General features: G+C 52.0%; 1 protein-coding gene and 1 long non-coding RNA gene across 52 annotated transcripts in view; one reads left to right on the forward strand and one right to left on the reverse strand.

Annotated features, from left to right (window-relative positions):
* LOC103349325 (uncharacterized) overlaps nt 1-3,247 on the reverse strand; it is a 174,318-nt gene extending 171,071 nt beyond the window's left edge. Inside the window, exons 1-2 of one of the 2 annotated variants that reach the window (XR_007921486.2) lie at nt 2,548-3,247; nt 1,582-1,817 (exon numbers count right to left, since the gene is read on the reverse strand). This is a non-coding gene — a long non-coding RNA (uncharacterized lncRNA). Of the gene's footprint in view, nt 1-1,581 lie in introns of both variants that reach the window. The other variant, XR_007921485.2, reaches the window with a different exon arrangement.
* A 458-nt stretch (nt 3,248-3,705) lies between these two features.
* Nucleotides 3,706-19,000, forward strand: part of CELF4 (CUGBP Elav-like family member 4) — a 271,412-nt gene continuing 256,117 nt past the window's right edge. For all 50 annotated transcript variants that reach the window (XM_017344137.3, XM_017344128.3, XM_008261239.4 and 47 more), the window contains exon 1: nt 3,706-4,138. In XM_017344137.3, the coding sequence (XP_017199626.1) occupies nt 3,853-4,138 (286 nt within the window). In that variant the 5' untranslated portion in view covers nt 3,706-3,852. The remainder of the gene's footprint in view (nt 4,139-19,000) is intronic.

Genomic DNA, 19,000 nt, shown 5'->3' on the forward strand with positions numbered 1-19,000 from the left:
TAACCAAAGGTAAGCCCCAAACCCAGGGAGACTATGAGAAACAATTGTTCTCAGATCCACTTCATTTGCCAACATTCTTCCTCTCTCTCAGTGGATGGAATAATTGTGGCCATGAAGTGGCACTTGAAGAAAAAGTTTTAAATCTGCTTAAATGTCACAGTGAATAATACTTTGCCCCCATCTCTCTCTAATTACATTTCTTTTTGATGACCTAAGGTTAAAAAAAAATTAACTCAAGTCTTCCTAGCATATCAAGGGCAAAGACATCAAAGAGCCAACCTACTCAGGTTCCATACTGTTTTCTCAGGGGTCCTGCTCCTTTCATGCCTTGGTCTGAGACACCTGTCTGAGTTATTTGATGCCCCACACTCTGCTGTGGCAGAAGGGAGGGGCCCTAAGAGGCCCAGCTTTGTACCTTTAAGAGATCAAAGTCCTGCACAAAATGACTTCTCCTGCTGTTTGCCTGGGGTAGCTCAGCTATGATGCAACTGGTGTCCAGGCTGCAACAGACCCGACAAGCTGTAGACAGGTGGGACATTTCACCCTACACCTGCCAGAGCTGAAGGCAGGGCTTTGCTACCTGCTAAGGGGAGACAGCCCAGACTTTGAATCATCAAGTGGGAGACAGGGAGTGAGGAAGCTTCACCCAAGAAAGAAGGCACTCTCCACAGCTTTGAGTCCACAGGTGGAGAGACACAGCTAGGGGACCTTAGGGCAGGGAGCAGAGGCCCAGCCTTCATGGCACCTGACAATACACAGCACCAAGGGGTTGCCACAGACGTCCAAAATAACCAGGGACCCCCTTTCATGAACAACCCCTCTACCCCACTCACTCCTGCTCACACACTGCTTTTATTTACATAGTGACTATTACTCTTAATAATAATATCATTAAACACCTGCAAGCACTCTACTTGGAGTCTGGGATGGCTGGGCAGGGGCAGGAGGAAGAGGTCATGAATCTCAGTGGTCCTCCCCTGAGGGGCTCCCACCTTCTCCAGCTGCCTTCGGATAGCTCCCTTCACATTCCATTGTCACAGCTTTGCTTGGAGGGGCTGGGGGACAGGGAGAGAGAGACGGAACTCAATGAGGAATTACTCTCCTAAACTCCCCTATCTCAGGATGGCAGGAAATATACTCCCACTCAGCTGTGAGATCCTGGGAGCCCAGCACAGCCGCAAGACCATGTTGGAGGAGCTATTTTGGACAGTTATTGGCCACTGCTGATGACCTGGGAGAGAAGGAGAAGAGGAGGTCTCAGCCAGACAGGTGCAACAGCCGGATGGCAGACACAACAGGGTGTGTGACTCTCCATGCTACATCCACGCAAACACACATCCTGACAATACAAACACAACTCCAAGCCACAGGCACACAAGCCCCCCTTGTGCTCAGCAGGGACCTGCCCAGCTTCTCGCTGGCACTTCCCAAGCACACCAAGCACACAGCCATGGTGCAGAGACGCCACTGGCGAGTTTCCCTTCCATTCCATCAACGTGGGTGCTTCTCAGACCCACTGAGTGATACTGGAATGGGCCCTGTAAGGCCGGGAAACCGAGTTAGGTAACAACTAATACTCACACAGGACTCCATCCAGCAAAGGCCCGAGAATCTAAACAGAAAAGGTGAAGTTCAACAGTTCTCAGTACTTGCTGCTTGCTTTGGGCCCCGATCCTCAGGGAAAGGCGTCCCGAGCGGGCTCGGGCTTGGGGCGAGGAAACTCCCGGCCTCTGGCCTCCTTCGGCGCTGGAGAGCTCCGCGCTGTGGCTGCACCATCCGGGCTCGGCCTGGGGCTTCAGGCAGCCGGGGTCTCATTTCTTTAAATACAATTTTAAACAGATCATCTAAGAACGTAATGCAATCCGAGGACAAGGAAAAAGAAGCCCCGAACACCCGAAAGCGGCCAGCCCAGCCGGCGGGAGAGAGGCCGGCACCTTCCTTGGCTGCCCAGGCTCCCAGCTCCAGAACCCGCGGGGGAGCGGACGTGTTATTTCCAATTTACCCGGCTCCTGAAGCCCAGAAGAGGCTGTCCTGGGAAAACAAATGTGGAAGGGGATGGGGTGCAGATAAATGCCATCAAAACAAAAATCTGCCGCCCAGCCAAGTTCGCCAGCAGAATTCGCCCCCAGAGGCGGGGCGGCTGCAACCGGCCCCCGCGCCCGCCACTTCTTCGGCCGCCACGCAGTTGAGGTTGCAGCCCCTGGGCTGGCCCGGCAGGGAGTCCGGCGGGGTCCGGCCTGGGGTCTGGATCCCGGCTCCCGCCCGCAGACGCGACTCCCTGCCTCGCACCTCTGGAGCGGGAGGTGTAGCAAACGCAACCCAAGGGGACAGCGCACACCGCGCGAGTCTGGGAACCACCGCAGCCCGGTTAGCGAGTCCGGGGCTTTATTTCTTTGATGGTGGATTAAGGGGGGAGAAAAATCTATCTGAACCGGCAAAGCGGTCGAGGGCAAAATCGAGCCCGTGCCCAGCGCTGGCTCGCCGGCCACCGCGCCGCGCCCTCCTCCCTCCCCGGCGGGCGAGCGGGCCAGAGAGCCCGGCTCCTACCTTCCTCCCGCCAGCCGCGGGCCGGGCCAGCCGCCGCTCCCCGGGGCGGGAGAGGCCGTCCGGGACGGAAACACCCACCTCCCGCCTTCAGAGGCTGGTGGAGCGGGGCTCGGACCCCGGATCTCCACTCCCCCGCGCGCCTGGACCGGGTGGCGGTGGCCGCCGGGCGGGAGGAAGGTTTGCAGCCGCTCTGGCAGGTTGGGGACGCGGGGAGGGAAGAGGCAGAGGGAGAGAAACGGGGAACGGACGCGCGCACGAGAGAGCTCTTGTCTGCAGATTTATCCACATAATATATATTTATGTAGCTTTTTTTTCTCTCGACACTGATCAATGCGCACTCGGATCGCTGGGCGGACTCCCTCCAAGCCGGCTCGCTTTTTCTAGTCTAAATAAATAAATAAATAAATGGAGCCAGATGGGAGAGAAAAGCGCCCATTCCACCTCCGCCGCCGCCACCTCCGCCGCCGCCCCGCCCGCCATCCCTGCCTGGGCTTCGCCCGCCTGGCGCCCGGATAGAGCGCAGCTCCGTGGATAACGCCCCCCGACCTACCCACACGAACGTGAACGTCAATGTTTTTTAAAAATACAAAAAGTTGCACCTGCTGCTATTACAAAAAGAACCCCCAAAAGGCAGAGCGAGGAGGCCGGCAGCCCGGCTCCTAGCAAGCACCCGGTCCCCGCGGCCGCCGGGCCCGGACTCCCTGCGCCTCCCGAAGAGCCATGCGCCCCGCGCTATTTATAGCCGGGGCCGGCGCGGACCGTACCACCGCCGCCCGCGGGGCCGCCGGGCGCGAGGCGCGGGCCGGCGCCGCCCCACGCCGCCCGCCCCCGGCCGCCGCCCGCCGCCGCCCGCGCGCCCCCCGCCCGGCGCGCCTGCTCGCGGCCCCGCGCCCCCTCCTCCGCGCGAGCGCGCGCGCGCGCCGCCCCCACCCCTGGTCTGGCCGAGAACTTGAACCGGTCCAGGCTATTTAAACGGAAAGGACAGAGAGCCTGTCTGTTCAATGTTAAAAAAAAAAAAAAAAAAAAAAAAATCAGATCAGCCCGAGAGAGGAGAGAGGGAGAGGGAGAGGGAGAGGGAGAGGGAGAGGGAGGGAGGGAGGGCGAGCGGGAGGGAGGGCGAGGGGGGAGCGGAGCGCGAGCGCGGGCGAGCGAGCGAGCCAAGAGGAGAAAGAGCGAGCGGAGAGCGAGGTGTGGAGCGAGCGAGGAGAGCCCGAGTGTGTGCGTGTGCGTGTGAGCGCGAGCGAGCGGGCAGGAGAGGGGCGAGAGTGCGAGCGGGGAAGAATAAAAGGAAAGAAGATTTTCTCTATGTATATAAAGATGGCCACGTTAGCAAACGGACAGGCTGACAACGCGAGCCTCAGTACCAACGGGCTCGGCGGCAGCCCGGGCAGCGCCGGGCACATGAACGGATTAAGCCACAGCCCGGGGAACCCGTCGACCATTCCCATGAAGGACCACGATGCCATCAAGCTGTTCATTGGGCAGATCCCCCGAAACCTGGATGAGAAGGACCTCAAGCCCCTCTTCGAGGAGTTCGGCAAAATCTACGAGCTCACGGTTCTGAAGGACAGGTTCACAGGCATGCACAAAGGTGAGTGCACCTTTCCCTCCCAACTTTGCCGAGAGAAGGAGCGGGCGGGCGGGCCGGCCGGCCGGCCGGCGGGCGACGGACGAGCGGGAGACAGAGCTGGAGGGAGCCTCGGGCGGGCGCCGAGATGGGAGGCGCTCGCCAGGGCAGCGGACACCCGAGCTGGGGTGCGTGGGGAGATGTTCGCTGGGGCAAGGCTGGGTTTGGGTCGAGGAGCGGATAAGAGCGGTGCCACGGGGAGAGAGGCGGGCGCCGAAGATGAAGAGAAAGAGAAAGGGGATCGAGGGGAGGAATGAGGCTCGGGCTTTTGGGTGTAGCGACTTGAAAGATTGGGATGGGGACGGCTGCGCCGGCCGAGCCCAGGGCGCTGAACGAACTGGCGGGCGCTGGCGGGCTGGGGACCCAGGGTGCTGTCCATCGCTGTGGTGCTGAAAATACTGGCGGAGGACGGTCTCCCTGTCCTCCACTCCGGGCCAGAGTAGTGGGAGCGCAGCAGCCGTCTAAAAGGGGGAAAGGTGACACATTCAAAGAGATATTTTTATTTCGCTATCAATTTAGCAGTAAACTCTCCCTGTCGAGCTGTGCGCCTAATCTGGTTGTGGTGTGAGTGGTGGTGTGGGGGAGGCAGAGTGGGGGGGGGGGATTGGATGTTGGAAGGAAAGGAGTGATAAAACCTAAGGCAAGAATTATCAGGGAACCAGCCATCCCCTGGGTGGAGTGGTGGTGGGGGTCTGAGGAGCCTGGAAGATCCCCCTTCCCTGGAAAACAGGGCTTTGGGAAAAATATGTGTGTGCAAGATATGCATTTTGAAGGGTGTACCCTAATTTATCCCAAACTCACCATGCAGCAAGCTTTATAGTACATTATCCGTCCCTTGAAGCAATCATTGCTATTGAGTGCTTGGGGGAGGGGGAGATAAAATAATCAAAGAATTATAACCCAGCAACTTTTTAGGAAAGTGGTCATGGGAATCATCTGCAGCCTGACTGTTTTCTCCTTGTTTTATTATCTTTAAGGCAGAGCCCCAAACGTGTTCAGTTGTAGAATGTGTGTGGGTGGCTGGTGGGTGACGAAATTAGCCCAGTGCTCCGCTCCCTAACAGTAATGTATAGGATGTGCAGCGGGGATTAATCGGTGCTGGAGCTGTGTGGGCAAGTTAAATGCTTTCTGAGAGAGATTGATCGCCAGGCAGGGAAGGAGCACGGGGCTAAGGAAGTTGTAGGGGATGTGTATGGATGTGCCGTTTTTAATAAACAGTAGTGTGGAGAGCTGTGCTAGAGCTGGTGGTTTCAGAGATGAAAACACACACATACACACCCCCACAGAGACAGCAAGCCTCATCCTTGGCCACAAATGGGCTATGAACGGAGCTGATCCTCCAGCACTTTAGGTGCAGAGCGCGGAGCCGCCTGGCTCTCCAAGCAGCAGCGGTTTTCACTATCACAACCACCCTCTTTCTCCAGCCCTCCCTTCATGCGAATACTAAACAGAGCTCCAAACTCTTCATAGTTGGAGTCCCAGAGAGCAGTTTTTATTGGCTTTAGCATCTTACAGCTTGCCTGCTGAGGAGTAAATCTTAAAGTTAATGGCATGTTGAGTAGCACAGAAACACAGCAGAATGGAAATATACTGGATTTGTTGGGGTGGGGTGAGGGTGGGGGCTGTAATGGAGAGAGAAGCCAACCTTTATCCAATATGGAGAAAATGTCTGTCTGATCAGAAGAGAAATTGGAAAGGTGGAATGGGGAAGCAGGCTTTGAAATGGTGTTCAAAGAAAAGGAAGCAGACACTTTCTTTCTCCCCCTCCCTCTCAAGTCAACCATATCTTTGTAGTTTTTCCCTAGAAGCAAGCTAATCAAGGCTTAGTGTCAAACCTTTGTCATCCTAATATGTCCCCAGATTTTAAAATAGTAATAATAAAAAATTTAATAGCAGAAGTAAGGAAGCCTTTTGCCCATCTTAATGATCAGTTCTTGTGGTGATTTAAGATTTGAAAGTTTAAAAAAATCAGAACCTACTAGAAGCAAAAGACAGTTGTGAGGAGCTGGGCTTCCTATGGGATCTGGGTTGGAGTACTTTGTTTGCTGCTTTATTTCAAATGAAGATGAACTTTAAGACTATTCTGTGATTTCTTCTCAGCAATCCTTTACTGATTCCACTTTGTTTCTGATATAATTTGGACTCTCTTGTATCATAGCAAAGAAGTAGAATTTTCATCATTCGCATCAAGGGGGTAGAGAAGACACACACACACACACACACATGCCAGAATTCCTAGGATAAGAAAAACTTCATTTTCCAAATAATTGTTCCCCAAAACTGTCTCAGTCAGTGGCAGGCAGGCCCGTTTACTCTGGTGTACTGGGTGCCTCGTCGCAGCTCACCATTCAGAACCTGAACATAGATTTCTCCCTATGAAACTTCCTGTCCCTCCATCCGTCTGATTTTTATAGTCAAGGTTGGGTCATGGTGTCCCTAACAGTGCCTGGAAGCTCCAGAAGAGCTGAATAAATGAGACAGTTTCCAAGGTCTGGTTGATTCAGTCCTAGAAGAGTTTGAACTCCCCCTTCAGTGATGCAGTCTGATTTATTAGCTAATCCTGATAAAAAAAAAAAAAATAAGCCTCCGGCCACCTTAAAAAATTACTTGCTTGCCATTGGTGATTAATTACTGTTAAGTAAAAAAGCATGATGAGGCTTGAGAAATGAAGATTGCATTTGACTTCTAGATTTTCCCCATCTCTAAACTGACAACATGAGGCTAGAGATAGAATCATGCCTTTGTTAAGTCTGGTTTCAGGGTATATTCATGGCTCTTACTCTCTTCTTGAATTTTTAACTTCTAATGAATCATGCTGGGATAAAATTGAGATGTGACATAACAGGATACTGGCCTCCAGGATGGATGGCATATGTATGTTACAATCTAAGAAAATTCAAAGGAAAAAGAAGTAAAAATTAAATGAGATGCATGAGGTTTCAGGTGGGTGTCCATTTGTTGGTCACCTGCCATTGCAGGTAACTAAATAAAGAAGGAGTTCTAAGGGTTAATGGAATACCTGCCATGCGTAGAGTGCACCTTAAAAGGCAATTACTCCAGTCAAATTGGGAGTCTGTGGAGGAGGGAGTGGGTGGGTGTTGTGTAGCAAACCCAGCCGTATCAGCGAAAGGCGGTTGGACTGAGGAAACAGCAAATAGCAGCTGTGGACTGGGGTAATTACTGCACAGGTAAATTTACCCCCTGGAGACCAGAAGGCAATTGTAGGGAGTGGGATCTGGGTGCTAGGCAGGGAAAAAAAGGAAGGGGGAAAAAAGCCTAGAATTAAAATTCAAATAAATTATTTCTTAGGAAAGAAACCCAGTTTAATGCAAACTCTCCTGGCTAACTCCGTCTTCTTTTCTCCCCTATGAGAAGCACTTTGGGAAAGATTGTTTTTCCAGGCTCCAAAGAGAAAGGCAATGTAGTATTGATTAAAGAAGAAGGACGCAAATTCCCTTGGTAGCAGCAGAAGTGAGCTGAGGACCAATTTTGCTCCTTTTTGTAGAATTTTTCTCCCTTGGAGAAGGGAAACGGTCACCCTGTAGTCTAATTCTTCCCTTCTTCCATTTTTTATTTATTTCTCTTTTCTTCTTTTTATATTTTGAAGAACAAACAGAGGCTGTGGCTGAAGATACACATACACACGCACACACACACACCCATGCCTGCTGACACACACGTACAGTCAGTGGATCACACATGGACGAGCCGGCGATCCATTCATAACTTTGGTCCTGTCTAGTGGGATAGGAGGCAGCAAAGACTGAGTTACTGGGAGACATAAAGACTAGTGCTCTCTGGATAGCCATATTACAATGCATTATCTTTGAAGTCATTTAAGTCCAATTTAAGTGGTATTTAGTATAATATTTATGAATTAATGTAATCTAAACATAGGACTGTCCCCAAAGGTTTAAACAGCCTTTACTACTGATGTGTGCTTTCTCCTGGAGCCCGTAATGCATTTTAATCTAAACAGCCAGGTCCACATCACAGCTCCTCCTGTTACCCAGTCAGAACCGATGTGTGCCTGGGTAACCACTCTGCTCTGAGATATTCCTTATCGCATGGAGGAAAAACTACTCCACTGGCAGTTTCAGGGGCTCTTGACCCAGGAGCCTCAGCTTCAGGTGTGCAGCCCCCTCGAACTTCACATTACGTCCAGAAGGAGGGTGGGGACAGAGTAATGGCAGCATCTGTGAATGTAGCTCTGAGGAGTGTGTCACTTAAAAACACACTCACCGCCAGATACACAGCCTCCCATTTCACTCACACCTGAGCAGGAAATGTCTGCAGCCCCTTGATGTACGGTGTAGCAGAGAGAAAGAAGAAAGACAGGGGTCTGATGATGTCTTAATGATCTGCAACCACCTTCATAAGATTTTGTTTTATATTTGTGTTTTAGATGTCACAATTCTCAGAACATCAAATTTTCATCACTTGACTTCAGCCGAGATGGCTTTTTCCCCCTGTAGATAGGTGAATTAAAACCGTGAGACTCAATCTGATTTCTGTGTTCAAATGAGTCCAAGAGACATTGAAGCTAAAGTATCACTATAGGCATCAGCTCACTTAAAATGAACTTTTTTTTAATTACTTTTTTGAAAAATGTATTTCTGTCCAGGGAAAGAGACTAGCTGAATGGCTGGTTACACACCCATAGTTTTTAAAAGAAAGAATCGCCTTGTCAGAGATAAGCAAAATGCAACAACCATAATAAGAAAAAAAAATTTAAAAATAAGTTGCATCCAAAAAAAGAGCAATAGTAATCAATACAAAAATAAAGAATGTCAAAAAAATTTTTAAAATGCTTCAAATTCCAGATGTTGATAAAGGTTTCACTTAAGAGCAAAAAAAAATTAGGAAATGATTGATTTATAAGGTACTGATGATTGTTTGCTGTTTGTGCCTAATTTCACTTACCTTTTAAGCAGTTTTTCTCAGAATCAGCACGCATACACACAGAATTAAATTGATGTGCATATACGCATGTATATGCACCCATGTACAAGCATGACTAAGCACATCCCACATGTATGGGAAACAGGGATGGCCTAGATTTCACTGCAGTTCAACTGGGAGATGTTAACTCTGCCCCCTTCCAACCCAGCTTTAATGGGAAATTCTAGATTAGACTGAAAGAACCCACTTGGTGTACTCTCTCATCCCATCACCTGCTCCAGTTGACCAGATATTTGTGGCTTCTCAAACACACACAAAAAGAGAAATGCATTTCTTGAAAGAAGTCATAGCTTGAAAACAGCCCAAAGGAAAACCATCAACAAAACAAAGGCTGTAGATATGCCTCCACATAGTCTCATGGAAGTCTTCTCAGTTCTTTCCAAGAGCTGGTTTCCAGGGACATTCTTGATGCCCAGTGGTCTCACCACAGCCCAGCAACTTGAACATGAACATCACCATAACTGTCATCATCATCCTCATTATCACAATAACTTATACACCAGGACAGGAGAAGGGGTTCTGAGAGATGCCAAGCTATGACCTTCTTGATTAGGAAAAGAGCTGGTCTCAAGTTTGCCCCCATAGAGACCTGGGGAAAACACTGCAGAGTTCACATCTCTCATGCCATCAAGAGATGGTCAGTTTCCAAGCTGTCCCAGAAATGATCTCAACTGAAGAGAATTTAGAGTGGACAGGATCTAGAGCAAAGAGATATGCAACAGGGAACGAGACTCAACATCACAGACAACAAAGGCAAAAGTGAATGCTGTAGGGTCAAAATGCGATCTGCACACTGGGCGGGCTGATTGGCAGAGACTGAAACTGCAGCAGCTCCTAAACTTGGAAAGGAAATCCCATGTGATGTGCAGAGAGAAGGGCTTGAGGGTGGGAAAACCAGAGTGTCTGTGGGCACCAGAGGGTTGGGGGAGAGAAGCTGCTGCAGCCAGTGTGGGTGTACTTGGGCCTGTATCCAAGTATGTGATGAAGAGGTGACAAATGCCTGGAGTGGCATGGAGTTAAGGGTAGGGGAGGAATCTGGGGAGAAAGATGCTGTCTTCATTATTACATACATGCTCACCTCAGAACTTATGGCTTGGATTTGTCTGTGATCCAGCTTTTATTGCAGAAGTGTACTCTTCTCTGTCATCCTGATTTCTTCACCAGAAGCCCAGGTTTGGGAAACAGCTCCATCCTCATAACCTACGATCACTCTGTGGCTGGTCTGTGTCTGCTCACCCACTGGTTCATTTTAGAAATTACCTTCCATCTGAGATCTGAGTGACCCAGGCACAGAGATAACTCCCCACCCACTACACCCCCTACCCTACTGCTGCCCTTTGGCATCCCCGTGTACTTTGCTCTTATAATGTTCACACACACACACACACACACACTTGAGCTCAATCAAGACAGGCCCTCCAAACAGTGCGGCATTTTCCCTAAACACAAGCAGGGTGTGGCAAGGACCGGCTGCCCTCTTTTCTGGCCTTGTACAAAAGAGAAGCAAGTTCACTCCCTCTACTTCTGCTTTTTCTACAGACCTTTAAATATACAGCCTCTCCAAGAGTGGCAGAAAGCACCCAGTTCTGCCGTAATAACCCAGAGGAGCAAAACAGAGCCCCCCAGTTTAGCTGTAGCTGTTGTATTATGCATCTTCCTTCCTTTTTCCCTCTTTTTCCTTCTCCTTGACACTAGCCAACCAGACCCCAAAGTGGGGCCTGCAGAAAGAGATAAATGTTCCATCAAGCCACATAGGGGTGCAGTTGAGGGTGCCGGGGCAGAAAGGCAATTACAGGGGTAGAAAAGGCCCCAGAAGAATTTCCAGAGTGGATGTACTTGCCCTGAAGCATCCTCCTTGTGTATCAAGTTCTCAGTGGCCCCCCGGTGGATATAAAGCCCGAGCCACAGCCCTGCCCACAGGAACCAACGAGGAATCCGAGTGGGAAGCCAGGTGGGAAATGAGCTAATCGCCCTGATTTCTGAGTCCCTCAAGAGGAGACAGGGATGTTTTCAGGCCCATCCCTCCACAGGTTCTCTCCCCTTCCACTTGCTCCACATTTTGCCTTCTCTTATCCCTCCTTGTATCTCTCTTGCAGCACAAGCTGATCGAGGCTCTCAAACAGAGCGATTCCCAGCAGCTCAGCTCAGGAACAAATCCTACGTGGCCATCTGCAAGATGTAAATAACTGGGCATCCTCATAGACACAGACGTAGTCCTGGTTCTGTGAGGACAGAACAGCCAAAAATATTGATCAAACTCAGGAAAAATAATTGATAATGAACTGGCCTCCAACAAGAGTTTAATTGACAGAGACTTCCGAAGGCCGGCCCCGGACAGCGCATAAACCGACCGCGATGTTACTTTATTGCAATACACTCTGCTTTAATTAATTATCACCTTTGTTAAGAGCGGCTACAGATCAAAGGTTTCTAGATACTTAATAGAGCTCACTAACAAAGCCCCCGATGCATTAGGCTATCCCACAGCCCGCTGGTGAGGCAAGCAAGCTTCTCATTTTCTTCCCTCTTAGCTGTTGAGTTCCTCCTCTTTGTTGAAGATAAACAGTCCTTTCTGCTCAGCTGCTCTGTCCTAGGACTGGGATCATGAGAGCTGTTGTCTGCCGAGGGCAGGGGGCTGCTGTTCTGCAGCTGTTTCTAAAATTACGCAACTGAGACTTGGTTCACCTTACAATCTATCTAACTGAAATGGGGAGTGTTGGCAGAAGGGAAGAGTTCATGGAAATGCAAAAAGAAAAGGGATGTGTGTGTGGGTGTGTGTGTGTGTGTGTGTGTGTATGCACGTGCACAAGCAACTGTGCACATCCACATAAATATTATGGGATCGATACATTTCACATCCACTGCCCACACCTCTTAACTTCTCCCTCCCATCCCTTGAGCACCTGTGCTACTGTCGTATTTCACTCTGAGAAATGCTCGCAGCTGAAGCGTGCATAGATGATGCTGTATCGAACCAAGTCATTGTTTGGATTCAGTTATGGAGTCTTGGTGCCCACTGAAGGATGGCCCTCGCCTGGGATAGGTGGTGCCTGCAGAATCCACTTCTAAAGCTATGACAGGAGCCTCACTCTCTAGAGTCCCCAAACCTACAAACTGACAGGTGACTTACTTGAAAGCAACCCTTGGAGTCATTCTAGGCAGATTTGAATGCCATACATGGCTGTTTGTTCATTATTCTAATTTAATGATGCAGTCACACCTAATTAATCCATGTCTGGTTTATTCATACACTATGTCTGAGGATCCAAAAGATCTCTTTAGCTAGCTGGCTTCTGTTACAGGGACATGTGAGGGGGCACTCCGACAAGTGAGTGGGTCTGGGTCCAAACAAGATGAGATCATTGTAGATCGAGTTGATGGAGGCACGGTCACTGACACCACGATCTACACAGGCAGCCATGACAGCAGTCACAGAAATGCACGGCAGCAAGGTCTGTGTTCCCTTATGCACGTGCATGCACATATATGTGCACACAAAGCATTTCTTCTATCACAGAGCTACACAAACCCAGTGACAGGCAGCAGGCAACACCCCACTGAGTAATACATAGGGTTTGGTGACATGTCAAGCATTCCTATAATTGGGAGTCTGGGTGCAAAAAGTTGAGAAGTTGAGCTGAGCCAAATTCCCCTCTCTGACCTTAAGAGTGGACATTTGGTGAAGTGGTTAAGACATGGCTTTCATATTGGAGTGCCTGGATTCGAGTCTCTGTTCCACTGCTGATCCCAGTTTCCTGCTAATGCTGCTGGGAGGCAGCTGGTGATGACACAAGTACTTGGGTCCCTGCCGCTAATGTGGAAGACCCAGTTCCCAGTTTGACTCCCAGGCTCTTGGCTTCAGCCTGGACCAGTCCCACCCAGCTTTGGTGGACATTTGAGCAGCAAACCAGTAGGTGGGAGATCTCTGTCTCTCTGTGTGTGTCACTGTCTCTATTCCTTCCAAAACAAAATAAACATAAATATTTTTAAAAGGAGAGAGAGAAAACAGAACCAGATTAACTGTTGCCACTGCACAGGTAAAGAGACTGAGGCTGAGAGTTGCATGCCCCAAAGTCAAGCCGGCAGCATGGCCTTCAGCACACCTCCCAGTGGCTGGTTCTGGCCAGACTGTTCTCAGAGAGGGCTGTCTCTTGCCTGGCAGGTAAATTGAGAGAGCGAGGCATCAACCTAATAATATCCTTATAAAGCCAAGCCTCCTCGTGCAAGTCCTAGGAGACAAGAGGCATCCAAAGATCAAACAGTACATCACAGTGTATTTGTAGGAACTCTCTGATTCTGCTACCTCCCTATAATGCTCTAATTGACTATTTGATCAGCTCTAAAAGGGCCAGTGCCCAGGATAGATTCACACACACACTCACAGACACACTGATACACACATGAACATGCTTGCACACATATGCACACTTACCACACATGCACACGCACTCATTCTCTTGCACACCATGCACCACTGTACCCACACCAGCATATCCAACAAGGGTAGATTTTCACAGGAGAGTCTTGAAGGTGAGTGAGAAGCATACACCTAAGACTGTCCATGCCCTTCCAGTAATGGGCTTATCAATACCTCTTAAAGATATGTGACAGCCAGCCCAGAGTGATTCAGTTGTGTGGACAAAGGTCAGCATATAGATATCTATTATTAATAATATCAATATCTTGGTTGACCAATATAACCAGAAACTGTATCATGTCGCTGCTGATGGGTGAGGCTGGGAGGGCTCCTCAACAATAGCAGGAAATTAGGCCCATGTAAAATTAATCACATTGACTGGTTCTAAGAATATTCAGAGAGGCGAGGATGTTGGGAGTCCACACATGGTGGGAGAGGGAGCCCTTGTTCCCAGAGGCTTCTTGGTCTTGAACTCCTGAAAGGAGCCCGAGTGGAAACACTCTCCTTCATCTGGCTTCTGTTGAGTGAGACAGAAGGGGAGAGGTGCTCCCTCAACAGGAAAAGAAAGAAATAGGATCCCCTAACCATTATCCATCACATATCCATCTCTGTCGAATCAATACTTGGCTTGGGTTGGTCTCACCGGATGAGGCACAGAGAGCATCTCGCCCCACTGTGTGAAGAGGTCTGTCTCCAGGGAGGTGGCACAGAGCCTGAAGCCATGTCCCCGTCTGCAGGATGGGATACTGGCTCTGGGTGGTGCCAGTGTACATGCCGCAGGCTGCACTGCCCCGAAGAAGCACCCAGCACACTGATCACCCTGACTGAGTTCTCAGGACCAGCAGAGCCAGGGGCTCAGGGTGCTGCACCATCAACATGGCTGGTGGGCAGGAATGTTCTGGACTTCAGAAAGCTACTTCTCACCGGAGCTCATATGCAGTCACAGTGAGTGAGAAGGCAGGGTGAGGCCATGTGTCCTTGGCCTGGAAAAGTGGTTGGACCCTCACTACCCTGTCCACAGGACACCCCTCCCCTCTGCCTTGCTCAGGACACCCCTGGCCTTCCTTGGCAGCCATGGGTGATCCCTGAGGAAGGGGCAGAAGGAAAAAAGCCCCCCTGCCCTGTGTCTGAAGGCTACTCCGGAAGGGAAGAGAAGAGGCCGGGGAATGAGCTCCAGGGTCCGCCAAAGGTTCAGTCGGCTTTTGGATCCTTTATCTCCTCGGTTCTCAGAGTCACCAAGGCCAAAGGATAGGAACCCACGCACCAAGGATGTGGTGCCTGTGTCTGGGGCGTGCTGTAGGGCCTCCTGAGTCAGGATTCTCCTAAGCAGCACTCAGGCCCCATGACGCTGGCCACATCCCATCCTCCTCCTACTTGCTTCCCCACTGTCCTTCGGGGGGCTGTGAGGGACAGGCCAGGCAGTGTGCACTCTCAGGGTCCTGCCCATGTGCTCACATACCCAGCCACGGGACGGAGGGCCCTGGCGGGTGACTGCCATCCGGCCCTCGCGGGTACACACCCCAGCCTCCCTAACACAGCCCCAGCACCCTAGACAAACGCAGTCCCAAGACGTCGTCGGGACTGGCTCCCAACAAGGCCCAGGCCAGGCATGGCCGCACAGGGCGTGAGGGGAAGGGAGGTCCCGGAGCCTGAGGTCGGCCCTCCTCTGCCCAGGAACTATGGCCCCTGTTCGGACCTAAGGCTTGAGGGAGTGAAGTTAAATAGCCCTGGGGAGAACGGCGGAGAGCCTAGAAGCTAGGCCGCTTCTTTAAAGCCTTTCCATGCTCTGGGGAGGGGCCCCCAAGCTGGGGGAGGGGAAGGGTGGGTGGTGAGGGCGCCTCTCCTCTGGCTGTCGCCTGCCCTCTGACGGCGAGAGGGGGAACTTCTTGCGCACACGCCGCGGCCCCTGAAACCCAAGCGCCGGCTCCTGCCGCAGTCCAGGCTCCGCCCCATCCCAGGACCTGCAGGCCTAAATTCTCCTGCAGCCCTCTCCTCTCCCGCTGCGGCCCTGCCGCCCCCAGACCCCGCAGCTCCCTGCGCAGGTGGGTGACCGGGACCCGGGGCAGTTCCCTCTCTTGGCAAGGCAGACATAAGCCTGTGGCACCAGTGAAAACAGGACACAGAGCGAAAAAAGAAGACTCAGAAAATCCAGAAAGTATTGAGGTTTCCGTACGCGTCTGCATTTTGCTTCCTTTCAAAAAATTAATCATTACAGTCTATGGTTTAGTGGTGGCGGGGTTATCACTAAGACACCAGAATACCTGGGGCCTGACATGGGCCATCCCCAAATTACAAGGTCCCTCAAAGTCTGCAAAGGACTCTCCAGACACCCGGGCAGGACGCACACACGTGCACCCTTGACCCTGTACCTGATGCCATGGATGCGCCTGCGTGGAACACCGACTCGTCGGCGATCCATTGGCACACCGGCCACCCCATCCAGCCAGAGGCCCCTGCATAACCCTTACATCATCAGAGTGAGAGAGGCACAGGGCAGGAAAGCCCCCCACAGGCTTCATTTTGTTTTCCAATTTTTTTTTTAATTTATTGAAAACCGAGACCTTTGTACTGTCATCGTGACAACTTAAAGAAGCAAACGATGCAGTTTGTTTTAGAGTGAAAGCCAATGTGATTCTGTTGGGCTACTTTGGAAATCCCCTGGAAGCAGGAAGAAGGGTGATGATCTGGGTTCAGGCAGTGGAGCTGGGCACCCAGGGAGGAGAGGGGAGCAGGGAGTTAAGAACTGTGCCTCAGTGCAGGACAAGAGCACAGTTAGGCTTTGGGGAGGGACCAGTGGTAGACCAGGTCAGCATGGTAGCTCAGACCTCAGGGCAGGGGACCACACTTCCGAAGGGCAGATCAGCCACACACCAGGCTGCAGAGGGGGGCCTTCCTCCAGGAGGCCCCAGCTGAAGCCAGCAGGAAGCCAGACACCGGCTACCTACATGTGAGTGAGACACTCCTCCCCACCCCCTGTTCTCACACCACCTCCAAGGCCTTGCTGTGTCTCTCCCTTAGTTTCTTAAGTTTCTTGGCTAACATATTAACTCCAAACGCTCTGACCTTGTCTTCGCTGAGCCAATGATTAAGAGGGCTGGTGGGCAGCAGAGGCCACGCAGCTAGGGGAAGAGCAGGTGAGAGGAGAGCCTGCTGGGCAAGAGTAGGTGGGAGCATCCACCCGACAGCCCCAACCCTCCCACATGCCCATGTGCAGTGGCGGAGTGTGGCAAGGCAGGGTGTGTGGGGCATCCTCAACAGTGGGGGGTGTTCCAGGCCTCTCACCGGGAGGCCCCCAAGTCTGGTGGAGGAGATGGGAGCCTCCCTCAGGGAGATGCAGATTCATGCTCAGTGAGGTGCCCCGAATGTCAGCTCCTGTGGTTGGAAGGTGGGGACCCCACCGTCAGCACACAAGATGACTCTGGGCATGATGGAAAGCAGCAGCCCCACAAACGTAAAACTGCCCCCACACAAGTGCCCTGCGTAGGGAATGTGGAAGTCTTTGAAGGTAAGGGTGAGGCTCCTTGGTTCCCAGTAGAGAGGACCAGCAGGAGCTGTGGCTCATGGATAGGGAGCAGGCAGGTCCGGGAAGCTGGAGAGCTGACAATTTGGTTCGGTTTTGTTTCGTTCCATTATGTTATGTTTTTGTCCCACTGCAGTGAGGTCTGTTTCTCAGGCTGGTGGACAAAGGAATTTCTCATTCTGAACAAATCCAAACCCACCACCAGCCTGGCTAAGGGAGAACTGGTCGGAGTGGGTGGGTGGGTGGGTGGGTGGGTGGGAGGTTTGTCCATACCCACTTTCCTGGGTAGGAATCCCAAGAAGTCAGTGACACGCAGAACCTGTCAGGACTGTCCCCAGCGTCCTCACCTGCTTTGGGGCTGCAGTGTCCTTCAGTTGTCCCAACTGCAGCCCACTTGGGCTGAGAAATTACTCATGGAATATTTAAACCTGTGGTCATGATCCTCGTCACCGAGGCGGGCCTCCAGATTGCCCCCCCCCACACTCGCTCAGCTGAATGACCCCAGCCCTACATTGTGAGCGTGTGCGGTTGTTGGATTGTTCCCCGCACCCTCCACCCTTCCTCTGCACCCATCCCCAGCGCAGGAGTGGCTGGATGGCAGCCAGGCAGAAGGGATGAAGCCAGGGCTCGGAGTTTCCTGGGGTGACACTGGTCTTGCAGCTGGAAGGATCTTGGCAGATCCCGGGAAGAACTGCGCTGTGAGCAGCACAGCTGGACGAGGGTGCCCAGGGCTCCTGCAGGAGGGCCATGGGAGAGAACCCCAGCCCTGGTGGGGCAGCCTCTGGGGCTGGCTCTTTCTGGAAGGGGGACAGCCCTCCTCCTCTAGCCTTCGTAGACCAGGACCCCTGGCGTCTTTCTGAATCCAGGGATTTCTCCGGGGAGAATAGAACGGGGCTCAGTCAGTCACAGAGCCGGAATACCTGCAAAGCGCAGCTTCCTGCAGGGAGGTGCAAGTCACTAATGCCGGCCACGCAGCGCCCACCCAGCTCCCATCACCCTCTACACACGCCCACAACCCAGACCCCAAACTCCAAGCCGCAGACCACCAAAGCTGGGACCAAGGCTCTCGGGCAATGGCCCCCAACCAAAAGTGACCTCTTTTTCCTACCCTGTCAGTGTCCTGCCCTTTGCTGATCTGCGTCCCCAGCAGTGAATGCACATTAGTGTGTTCCCCTCTCTCTACCCGGGCATGGACCTTTTAAAGTCCAGATCCTAACCCAAAGAATCCTGTCTCTAACCGGGGCGGTGGCCCTGCCTGGCTGAGAGCTTCCTGGCCAATGTGGAGACCCGCCCGCCTCCCACGCTGCAGCACCAGAGGGACCCAGGCAGCTGCTGGCCTCCCAGCAGGGCCGGTGGATCCACCGAGGAGGCTGCCATGCCAAAGGTTTAATCAAATATTAAACACGGTCAGTAAACTTAAACCAACGTCGTATCAAGAATGCCAAGGCCCTCTCCGAGCGCGGCCCAGTTCAGGGGAAGTTTCCAGCTAAAGATCTGCCCTGAGTGTCAGAGTGGGGGCTTCTTGGTTCGTGCCCCCTTGGGGGCAGGGAAAAGGGGAGGCAGACAGGGACCACGGCGGGAGCGAGGCTCGTGGCTTTCCTCCTCCATTCTATTATTCATTTCCTCTGATTTTTATCTAATCTCTCCCTGATTGTTCTGGTGAAACTTAATAGACAAAGTGAATTTTTATTACATCATCAATATAATCTCCAGCTAATCAGCAGACACAGGGGCCACGGCAAGCCCTATAGCTCCTCATCTGGCTTCATAAATACTAGGACCTGTCGCTCCAGAGCACAACCCCTCCCCTGCTCTCCTCCCCACACTGTGCCCCTTCCCCTCACCTGATCCTGGGCTCTGCCTGACCCCTGAGTCCCCCCACCCCACTCCCTACCCTTTGGGCCACACTGCCAGGCAATGGGGATGT

Source organism: Oryctolagus cuniculus, chromosome 10 (assembly GCF_964237555.1).
Source record: "Oryctolagus cuniculus chromosome 10, mOryCun1.1, whole genome shotgun sequence".
In the NCBI taxonomy this organism is placed as follows: Eukaryota; Metazoa; Chordata; class Mammalia; order Lagomorpha; family Leporidae; genus Oryctolagus; species Oryctolagus cuniculus.